The sequence below is a fragment of the Sceloporus undulatus genome, chromosome 5 (genome assembly GCF_019175285.1).
Source record: "Sceloporus undulatus isolate JIND9_A2432 ecotype Alabama chromosome 5, SceUnd_v1.1, whole genome shotgun sequence".
Taxonomy (NCBI): Eukaryota; Metazoa; Chordata; class Lepidosauria; order Squamata; family Phrynosomatidae; genus Sceloporus; species Sceloporus undulatus.
The window spans coordinates 30,808,624-30,820,798 of NC_056526.1; the positions used below are offsets into that span (position 1 = coordinate 30,808,624).

Consider the following 12,175-nt stretch of genomic DNA (forward strand, 5'->3'; position numbering starts at 1 on the left):
TTTATTCAGCCTTCCATCCTTTCATAGGTTGGGGAAATGAGTACCCAGCTTGTTGGGGGCAATTATCTTACAGACTGTAAAGCATTTAGAGAGTGCTGAGTTCACTGATAAGCAGTATAGAAATATACATACAGTACTATTGCTATAAGAACTTAATTAATTTCTTTATTTTCCATATTTCTGTACTGTACCTTTACCACCGATGATCCCAGGATGATGTACATGACCTTAAGATAAGCTTCACATATCCAAACAATAGTTTTCTCCTTAACATGGATATCAGTATGCATAAGAAAACACAGATAATGTATATATTGGCATTTATATGAAAATAATTGTAGAAGTGTATTTTTTAAAAGAAGACATTATACTATTTTCCTTTTTCTTGTTATGCTTTCCATAACAATTATTATGGAACTGTTTAATTCAGTGTTTAATTTTAATATGGTAGTTTATTTAATTCCTTTTAAATTTATATCTAATTTCAGAACTCATTGTTTTATTTTCTTTTAACCTGTGTTGTAAGTTGCCCTGGGTGCTGAAACTGGCAGAAATATAGGGTTCATGCAAAATAAATATGTGACTGGTTACAGCTTCCCAACACTATGTGTGCAGTGAAAAAAGTGCCTACCTATTCTTCAGATGTGATCATGCATATACCATTCCTGTTCAAAAATAATCATAGAATCATAGAGTTGGAAGAGACCACAAGGGCCTTACAGTCCAATCCCCTGACATGCAGGAAATCTAAATGAAAGCATCCCCGACAGATGGCCATCCAGCCTCTGCTTAAAGACCTCCAAGGAAGGAGATTCCACTACACTCCGAGGGAGTTTGTTCTACTGTCAAACAGCCCTTACTGTTAGGAAGTTCCTGACTATTGAAGTGGAATCTCTTTTCCTGTAGCTTGCAACCATTGCTCCGGGTCCTAGTCCCTGGAGCAGCAGAAAACAAGCTAGCTCCCTCCTCAATATGACATCCCTTCAAGTATTTAAACAGGGCTATCATGTCACCTCTTAACCTTCTCTTCTTCCTAAGTCGTTCCTCATAGGGCATGGTTTCCAGACCCTTCACCATTTTAGTCGCTCTCCTTTGGACATACTCCAGTTTTTCCACATCCTTTTTAAATTGTGGTGCCCAGAACTGGACACAATATTCCCGATGGGGCCTGACCAGAGCAGAATAGAGTGGCACTATTACTTCCCTTGATCTAGACACTATACTTCTATTGCTGCAGCCTAAAATCGCATTGGCCTTTTTAGCTGCCGCATCACACTGTTGACTCATATTCAATTTGTGGTCTACTTGGACTCTCAGATCCCTTTCACATGTAGTCTCATTCATCCAGGTGTCACCCATCCTATATTTGTTCAAGCTGGTATCAAAAAAGATATTAGATTTGTCCCAATGTAATCCCAATGTAAGAAAATGAAAGTGAGTGAAGCACTGCAAAGGACATAATCTACTTGTTGCAGTTTGCTCACGTGGGCTGGCAAATTCACTAAGAACATTTTGCATGTGCTCACACATGAAAAAGCACAACACATTTGTTTAGAAACCATCATTGTCCAATAATCAGGAATGTATATTTTCCTCAAATCCCCAAGGTTTCTTGGTTGGGAATACTCAACAAATGTGAACAGGATTTTAGTGACTGTTACTAATTCTAAGAAAACACATAAATATGCCAGTCTTTTTCTTTAGGGCCCAAGAAATTCTACATGTTCAGAGAAAGCACATGTTTCAGCTCCAATGTAGCATTAAAAGGTTCCTGACTGTAATTCAGATCTAATACTTTTCATCAAAAGGGGGAAAAAAAATGGAACACAGAAAAAATTGTATTGGGAAGTTCTGACTTCAATATAATCTTTTTTATATCCCAAACCAATCTAAGTCTATACTCATGAAACCATATGAACACCAGAGTAGTCTCTGTAGCCTTCAACATACTGTTCTAAAAGAAATGGATTTGGAATTGCAGCCAAACTTGGCAGGAGTTTCAAAATGAACTTTGATGGGTTTCGAATCAGGACATTAATTGCTCCACATCTTTGCATCCCTCCTGCAAAATGGGCGTAATGAGTCTGCTCTAACTCCCAGCTGTGCAGCGAGGATAATATCCTTAATGCCTGAGAGGTGTTCAGATTGTACAGCAGGCTATGAAGGAGAGCGAGGTGATTGCAATAGCTGGAGTCAGATGAAATCATAATGACTCTTTCCTGAAATGCGACTGACAAAACCAGTTGAGAAGGAAATGGTATTTCTGGGCTAGCCTGAAGTCTTTTGTTTCAAAGAGAAATGTCTCTTCAGAAGAAATATAAAGGTGGGGGACAAGGAAAAAAAAAGTCCTATGACAAAAATGTACAATATGTTTGTTCATTGAAGTCACATGGCTAAATCTCTTGTTATTCTCTTCACCTATTTACTCTCAAAATCAATCTTTCTGTCATTACATTGGAACTACACACTCACCTGGTCAGCCAATGAAGTGGAGAGCATGCTCATTAGCTCTCTTTCAGCTGTGAGCCTCCACATCTGCTCCCATTTCATTTTGCGCAATTTATCCAGAAGTAGCAGAATGACACCTGAAATCAACAAGGAATGCAAAGAAAGCATGCTGCAGTGAAAAGGGGTAGAGCAAGGACCTTCAGGCTTCAGTGCAGAATGGCTTGGCTTCAAACAAGAACTCCTCCTACCCCATCCCAAAATTTTAAGCAGCCCAACATTTTATTTGTTTATTTATTTAGAGTATTTAGACCCTGACCTTCAGCCCAAAAGGCTCTCAGAGTGATTTACAGATTGTTAATTTGGCAGTCCCCTGCCCTGAGGCTTAAAACCTAAAATGGAGAAGGGAATGGAATGGAAGTGGGGAAGTGGATCAAGCCCAGCAGATACTGCTGGTTCTTCTCTGCCTCCAAGGCCAGTTTTCATGCTGAAAACATGAACAAAGAATTATTATAAACTAGATTTACTCCTTGATAAATATGCATCTTTTGGGACAAATTACTTGTTAAGTTGAACAAGTGATCTGCTATTACATGGGTATTTGTTTTGCTTTTTTGAGAAAAAAACTCACTGCTGTGCATATATGAGAGGGATTGAGAGTCATCAGGCATGGGAAGATGCTTTAACAATTCACAGAGTATGGTCCCAACAACATTAGTTGTTGTTTCAGCACCAAGGCCAACTTCTTTATTTTGTTGTTGTTAGCTGCCCTTGAGTCACTCATGGCAACCCTGTGGATGAGACATCTCCAACAATTCCTATCTTCCACTGCCTTGCCCAGATCCTGCAAACCCTTGCCCATAACCCCTCTGATTGAGCCTATCCATCTGGTTTGCGGTCTTCCTCTCTTTCTTCTACCTTCCACCTTTCCTAGCATTATTGTTTTTTATAGTGATCAGTGCCTTGTTCAGACTAAAACTCAAAATAGGTTCACCACCCAAAAGGATAGAAGCAACAACTGGTCACTGTGTGCCTTATGGCCTGCCATGTGCCCACTAAGCTAGTCTGCTATTCTCAGGTGCGATGGAAGATGTTGATTCATCAATAGTATCAAAGTAATATTTAACTGTTCATCTGGCTATTTCTGTATATGCACAGATAGAAAGGACCACTATTGTGGTCAGATGGAAAGGCCATCTTGTCCTATGCCTCAGACAGCAAACTGTCATGGAGAAGCCCTTTCCTCTTGAGACTTTTGAGAGAAACCATATTTTCCCTAAGATTAAGCACACAGAGGGATGAATCAAAACATCTATGGTACTTAATAGATAAATTACCTCCACTAGCCATAATGTACTAGCTGAAAAACAGAACTTCAAATCGTAGTAGATGAAGATGATGTAGTATAAACATTGTCTCTGTTTTCAGTGAAACCTCTAAGATGGTCTCATAGAGTTTACTCAAAAACAAATACCAGAGGACACAGATAACAACCTCTTTTTGGGGATTGATAACTGCCTGCAACTTGCTGAACAAAAACAATCTTGATAAATTGCAGCCTATCATGCAGGCAGAACTGCCTAGAGGAATCACTGATAGAACTTTTCTCACTTAACATTCTCATTAGTGTATCACAAAAGAGATGGGGGGGGAGAGAATATCAATAATGTGAAAGTTAGAAAGTGAACGCATCATGAAAATAACCAAGAAGCAATACAAAGGAGTTGGTGGTCAGCACTTGCATTAGGGGAAAATATGTTTGGAGAAAAACTACAATTTGGAGAAATTACTTCTTGAAGTACAAGTCCCAGAACACCCAACTCACCAGGGATTTTTGAGTTGTACTCCAAAAAGTAACTTTCCCAAGTTCTGAACCAAAATTAAAGAGCATCATCAATGCCACTGCTACTGCCAGGATAAAGCAATCATTAAAAGGAAAGGCTTCCACTTAGAATGAAAACAAATTGCCTTTAGAGGAACACACATTGCATGAACCTTCTTACACTGAATTACACAAGGAAGTAATAGAGTTGGAAACAATGTATTGCACTATGATACCTCCAGACTGATTACACTATAGTTGACTTCCACTGACCCAACCCTATGGGTCTAATGCCATTTAATGTGGTACAGAGTTTCTGCTCTCTGGGCAAAAAGTATTTCTATGTTAAGAGAAAATTTAGATTTTGAACTTGACAATAATTATCTCTCTGTGTGTGTATACAGACAGAGTAAGAAAGAGAATGCTGAAAACTCCAAGCTACTGCAGCAGAACAACAACAAATAAGTTTTGGGGCAAACTGTGGCATATTTGAAAGACATAATGAGATGGATGGATTTTAATGATTAATATCCCCATAATAGATTTGTAGAAAGTGGTTGCACTGTGTATACATAGAAGTAAGATTTTTGAGTTGAGGTCTTGTGAAGAGAGGGAATACTGAAAGGGATTTGCAGTAGGAATGTTTAGAGACAAGATGACCTTTGAAGGCTCATCAAGGGGCCTGGCCTGCTCTGAAAGCCTAAACAATTAAGAGCAGCATCCTTGAATGAGGAAGTAACACATTGGTGATAAGGGGGATGGAATATTCCAAATGTGCCTTGAGTGTATTTTAATGTATTCATGTATCTTTGCTCTGATTACAAGAAAGTTTTGTAAGTTTAAACTTTGAACCAGCCAATAGAATGTATGTTAGGGACCTCTTTGCTAGAACTACTATAAAGGTAGCCATTTTCTTTTGTTTTAGGCCTCAGTTTTTTGGGGGGACTTGATTTCCACTGAGGACTTTGCAAATAAATAAATAAATTTTTGGATTCTCAGCATACTGGGTCCTTTTGTCATCTCTGCTCTGTCAAGCTGGTGGACTTAGTGAGAGAAAGTCCAGGCTTTTAAGGTTCCCACAACAATATTTCAAAATATAAATCTGGTTTTAAAGCATCGAACAATACCTCAATTATTTTATCCTTTCCTTTCTTGTTGCATAGAAAAGAGAATAAAACCTTGTTCAAAATATGCTCTGATTAAACTCTCGACAATCCTTTCTTCAACTGGTACATCTGATTTTGTTAAAATATGCCCTCTTTTAAAAAAAAATGCTTTGGAAAAAGAGCTTTATTGTCACCTGGGGTTACATGCACATTTATGGCCAACAGCATCATTGAAAAATGATTGGCTGAAGCTCAAGGTTACTGTGAAATGGCATCTTCCCATCACAGATACAGATTGGATATAATGGCAGTTCCCCTCCCTGTGGTGGATTACTTCCAGATGGCAAAGACTATGGTTATAAGAATAAAGGGAGAAATGCAGTGGACCATCTTTAACTAACCCTATTAGATATTTAAACCATTTAAGATATGTAAAATAGTTTTTATGTTTACATTTGAAAAAAGGAAAAATCATAACAAATATTTCTTTAATATGCTTGTGTGGGATGGCATCCATTCTATTTTTCCCATTCTTCCGGGAAGGCAGATTATGGTGTTACAACTAAAGAGATTAAAGGGTTATCAACAGAAGCAACTAAGAGGCAAACACTGGAAGGACACCAAAAACAACATTTAGAAATGCAAAACTGTAAATTAATAGATAAGATCCGAGATAATCTAAAATAAATTCAGAATTATATTTTAATTTGTACAATGGCATGGGAATTCATTTATATGCTGTGGAATGAATGTATAAGGGATTTCCACTCTTAATTCAAAGAAAGTGTGGTTTTAACACAATCAGACCTTTGAGGGATTGCATACCGAAAATATGGTCTGAACAAAACTTGCCAAGAAAACTCCATGATAGGATCGCCATAAGTCGAAAATGACTTGAAGGCACACAACAGCAATAACCAACACATCAATTTGCAATGTTTACTTTGAAACATATCACATGATTTTCTCTAGTATTAGTGAGACTAAAGAAGATAAGATGAGGGAGAAAATTAATTGTATTCATTTCATACCACTCAGTGGTATAATACAGCCATTAAAGATGATTAGATTAACTTAAGTCTTTTTTCTTTTAACTTCCACAATTCAGGGCTCAAGATGGCATTCCTTCCAAGAATGCCCCACAGTATTTTCTGTAAGAATGGTAATTTTGTCTCACAAGGTTCTTCCTTTCCCTAGGGCCATGCTAAGTATAATTCAGGGTAGATCCAAGATGACAAACAGCAGAATGCAAGGGAGAAAGGGATTTGTCCTCATCTGTTGCGCTGGTATAGATAGGCTAGAGGGAGGAAGAAATCAAAGGATTTTTTCCCTTGGACATCTGGCCCCCAATTGTACATCCTTTCATCTACCAAGGACTGGGTAGCAGCATCTTTCTCCTTTTTTCCTAGGCAGAAGAAAAGCAAAATGTTTTCCAAAAATAAGCACACAGGGTGAACGGAAGATACAAGTGGGTCAGGTGAATTAGCAAGGTCACAGCTACTCAGGGAAGAGCTATCTAACAAATAAATAGCAATGTTATAGAGTCATGGAGGTCTCATGTAATTCATGTTCAGGCATAGAGCTTAGGGACATGAAAATGTAGTTATAGATAAAAAGAGACTCTGCTTTTTAAAAATCTTTCTGCTCCTTGGATTTCTCTCTGAACACATGTTAGGAACTGCACCAGGCTTTAGGGGATTTATTTCATTAATAAAAAATGAAACTCAACATGTCGACTATAAAGACAAATGCAGAGAGTATCTTATTTTTTAAAACCCATCAGCTTGAAAGTGAAAACCACCATCACTACAATAACAGTTTTAAGCCATTTTTGTTATGTAGGCACCATATTTGATTTGGAATCAGCAAAACAAAACCATATTGTCATTCTGCTAGGGACTAGAGACTTCAAGCGGATGCCAAATTACCAAAGGAGAAGCCCTGTGTGCCAGTATTTTTGTAGTAAGGATACTTGTGCAATTTCTCTCATTTCTGCCACAAACATTTGCAAGTCCCAAAGCAAAAGGCCTTCTAATAAGGTGCCATCTTCTTCTTCCATCATTGCCAGATCAGACAATCTGAAATGTAGGTTATGATGAATGATTCTGTGTGCTTCAATCCCAACTGCTCAGTGCTGGGGAACATTTTATCATGGCTATGCCAAATGTTTTGTTTAACATTGTTGGTAGGAAACCTAAGATACAAGTCATAAAATTTGTATTTTGAATTCCATTGTACCAAAACCTCATTAGGTAGCTTACCTGTTGTTATAGGCTCAAGTCCACATGCTCAATAGTGAGACATCTCACAAGTTTGTTTGTTTTTTACAAGGATTAAAGGATATTATTAGAGCTGCTGCTGAAAGCTGAAATTAGTTGGATGTTTTAAAGAAAATAAAATCCAATACATTGGACATTCTTGAATGTTTGCTGAGTTCTTACTATTATTCAACAAACTTTAATATTCTCCTTACAAACATCAATCATGAATTAATTTATGCTTTATGTGCTTGCATACTCTGCATGGTGAGTGGCAGGGATGTTTATATGTGTGTATATATTTATATAAATAGTACTAGAGAACAGGATGAAGACCATCCTGTAGACTCTTCTCCTACAGTGCTTTGGCAACATATAAAAAACAGCATCCTGCATTCTGTGGAAGAATGCTGAGGATTCTCCCTCAAGAAAAATCAAGACTGGTTTGATGAAAACAACCAAGAGATCCAGGAGCTGTTGGCAAAGAAGAAAACTGCTCACCAGGCACACCTCGCCCAGCCATCCTGCCATGTAAAAAAGCAGCCTTTCGCCTTGCATATAGTCAACTCCAACAAAAACTCCGAGACATTCAGAACAAGTGGTGGATCAACTTAGCAGAAAAGACACAACGTTGTGCAGATCTGGGTGATTCCAGAGGAATTTATGAAGCTCTTAAAGCAGTGTTTGGACCTACATATCAGATCCAAGGCTCCCTATACGGTACAGATGGTCAAACAATAATCACAGATAAAGCTTCCATTCTCAACCGATGGGCTGAACATTTCCAAAGCCTCTTTAGTGCCAACCAAGTAGTCCAAGACTCAGCTATTCAACATATGACACAACAACCGATGAAGAAGGAATTGGACATAGCTCCCACTTTGGAAGAAACCGTTAAGGCCATACAGCAGATGAAAAATGGCAAGGCTGCCGGGATTGATAGAATTCCACCTGAAGCTTGGAAACATGGAGGTCACGTACTCCATGCTAAACTCCACGAGCTCCTTGTGAGTTGCTGGGAAAAAGTCGAACTGCCATCAGATGTCCGAGATGCAGTCATCGATGTTTATCACACTATACTCTTATAGTGCTACTATTCCACTTTGACTGCTCTAGCTGCCTCCTGTTGCATTCTGGGATTTGCAGTTTTAAGGAGGGGTATTTAGAATTCTCAGGCAGAGCCTGAGAATTCTAAATACCCCTCCTTAAAACTGCCAATACCAAATAAGAAGACGGCATTTATATACGCTACCATACTGATGGTAGCCTGTTTAACTTAAGCCTCCTGAGGGCCCGCACTAATATTCTAAACTATCTAGTCCGTGAGCTGCTTTTTGCTGATGATGCTGCCCTTGTTGCCCATACGGAAGCAGCTCTGCAGCACATAATATCTTGTTTCGCAACAGCTGCAGAGCTCTTTGGAGTGGAAGTCAGTCTGAAGAAAACGAAAGTTTTCTAACAGCTGGCACCACAGGAAGAACACTACCATCCCCACATCACTGTAGGCACATCTGTGCTTAAGTCCATCCAGCAGTTCACCTACTTGGGAAGCATCATCTCCTCAGACGCCAAGATTGATAAAGAGATCGATCACAGACTGGCAAAGGCATATAGTGCATTCAGAAGGCTTCACAAAAAAGTCTGGAGTAACAAACACTTGCGGCGAAGCACAAAAATCAGTGTGTATAGAGCCATTGTATTCTCCTCTATGGGTCTGAAACATGGGTCACTTATCGCCAACACCTACGACTCCTTGAATGCTTTCTTGAATGCTTTCACCAGCACTGTTTATGCACGATTCTAAATATACACTGGACTGACTATGTGACAAATGTTGCTGTCCTTGAGCAAGCAGGGATCACCAGCATTGAGACCATGCTACTGAGGACGCAGCTGCGCTGAGCAGGACACATTTCTAGGATGAAGGACCATCGCCTCCCCAAAATAGTATTCCATGGTGAACTTGCCACGGGTCAGCGTAAGAGGGGCACCCCAAAGAAGAGATACAAGGACTCCCTGAAACAACATCTCAGGCTTGGCCAAATTGATCACCAACAATGGTCTGCCCTGGCCTCGCATCGGGAGGCATGGAGACGCACTATCCATGATGCTGCAGCTTTTTTCGAAAGCTCACGTCGAACAAGTCTCGAAGAGAAACGACAATGCAGAAAGAACCGCAACCCAGAAACATCACCCAAAGAGACTTTCCACTGTGCTTTCTGCAACCAGACCTGTTTGTCTCGGATTTGCCTTTTTAGTCACCAACGCGCTTGTACAAAGCGCGGGATGAGTCCTTCCTGAATCTTTGTTCGCGAAGCAAAGCCAGAGAGAGACTAGAGAACAGCCAAACATTTCTGTCAAACCATATGAGTTTGACCTCTTGAGACATTTTTGTACTAGGTCTATCTCAAAATGTTTGCTGAAATCTTAATTAATTCCCCTACTTTCTTTTACCTTCCAGAACTTAGTTTACTGCTGTGCTACTCCAGTTCTCCTCATTGAATTTCCCTAAATAAACGCCACTAAAATTCACCAGAAGACTGAATAACACTGGATTACTTTCTGTGTATGCAACAACACTAACTTACTCTTCACTATATACAGTACAGTGACATGCTGAGTCCTGTGATGTTCTGCTGTATTCAAATTCTCAAGCCTCTCTTATTATCTGCTCCTCTTCCTATCTGTTATTGCAAACAAAGTATGTGATAACAGCCCATCAGAGAAGGGCTTTACCATGATACAGGATACTGTGATGAATGGGGCAGAGCACTATACCATACATGCCATCTTCACAAAATGCACATTTTAGTGATGTACACATCCAAATATTCAAAGACATTTTGAAGTCTAGTAATGAACCTTTTATTCCAGTTTGTATTCTTGAATTGTAACTCACAGTGCATGGTTCCTAACTTTTGGTAGATACATCAAGTTCTCTAACTATCTAGAGGATATTTTTGGAATGGGCAGATAAATCAATTCCTGAGAACTACCCATTCAGTCAATGGAACAAACTGATAGAATTCACTGATAGAATCCAAGGTAAATTACTTTACCTCAATTCATACAAATCGGCCAAAGCACTGAAAAATTCCCTCCTGATATATACATATCACATGATGGTACATAATGGCCATCAACTAACATCATCTGTTAAAAAGCTACTGGTCTAAGGAAATCTTCTCATAATTCATGAATATACTACTGTACTTTCATGTAAAACTGTGGCTGCTGCCAGAGAATTACAAATGTTCATAATTTTTAGTCAAGCATGATTTGTGATGAACAACTGAAGAACTGGAAACCATTTATGGATTTTTTGAGTCATAAGAAAACTAATGATGTAATAATTTGAAGTTTTGATTATTAATAACATTAGCAGTTTGATTTAATACAATCTGTAATGACAAGACTATTTTATATATAGTTTTTGCAGGTTACAGTTTAAGGACAGGATCAAAGTTCTTATATAGTTTCATTGATTTAGGTTAACTTGCAATTATGGTAGGTTGTATCTATGGTGTTAGTCTTGTGTAGTTAGACTAGTTATTTTGGTTAGTAGTCTAGCTTTAGTTTTAGTTCTTCACATGTACAGGTTGAGTTTCCTTTATCTGAAATTGCAAAATGTGAAAAGCTCCAAAATCTGCACTGAAGCAGGAGGCCGGCAGTCCCACTGCTGGTGCTAGCACTGCCAGATGTGGCTGCTATTACTAATTTCCATTCACAGAAGACTTGGGTAGGGAAGGTACTGACTTGGTACCACTATCTGGTGGTGGACGCTGAAGGGGTCAGGGAGGGGGGGGGGAGAGGAGACTGTGGCTTTTTTATGGGGGCTCTTCTCTGGACCAAGGCCAGAGATTATTGCCAGCAGTTACTGTGGTTGCATCCCACTCCAGACCTCACTTCAGCTGGGGGATGGTGGCAGTGGATGAGCAGCAGCAGTCACTACCACCACCACGGCATCCACTGCTTATGGAAAGTTTGGCCACACCATCTCCCTTTTCTTTCTTTGTTATGTTTATGATTGGATGTCGTGAATATCCTTTAAAATCTAATGTAAATATAAATATTAAAAATGATTTGTAATGTGACATCCTTGCACCCAGCAGCCCCTTGCTTCTTCACTGACTGTCATCAGCATCGTGTAGTGATTTAAGCATTGGACTATGACTCTGGAGAGCAGCGTTTGAGTCCCTGCTTTGTCATGGAAACCTAATGGGTGACCTTGGGCAAATCACACTCTCTAAGCCTTGAAGGAGAAAAGGCAACGCCCATCTGTTGGTTATCACCTATAAAGCCCTAAATGGCTTGGGCCCAGGGTACTTGGAGGACCGCCTCTCCCCATACAATCCGCCCCGCACTCTCAGGTCGGGTGAAAGACATCTTTTAAGAGTTTCAGACACTCAATATGTATCAGCTCAGAGGGCTTTCTCTATTTCAGCCCCTCAGCTCTGGAACTCCCTCCCCAATGAGCTCCGTACTTCCACCTCCCTCGATGCTTTCAAGAAGAACTTGAAGACTTTTTTGTTCCGCCAGGCTTT

At 39.5% G+C, this 12,175-nt stretch overlaps 2 protein-coding genes across 2 annotated transcripts in view; both read right to left on the reverse strand.

Moving 5' to 3' along the window:
- The window catches only part of SYN3 (synapsin III), a 1,385,441-nt gene that overhangs the window by 439,657 nt on the left and 933,609 nt on the right, over nt 1-12,175 (reverse strand). The gene's annotated exons all lie outside the window — the stretch shown is intronic.
- The window catches only part of LARGE1 (LARGE xylosyl- and glucuronyltransferase 1), a 305,482-nt gene that overhangs the window by 80,265 nt on the left and 213,042 nt on the right, over nt 1-12,175 (reverse strand). Inside the window, exon 8 of the mRNA XM_042466639.1 lies at nt 2,473-2,585. Within this exon, the coding sequence (XP_042322573.1) occupies nt 2,473-2,585 (113 nt within the window). The remainder of the gene's footprint in view (nt 1-2,472; nt 2,586-12,175) is intronic.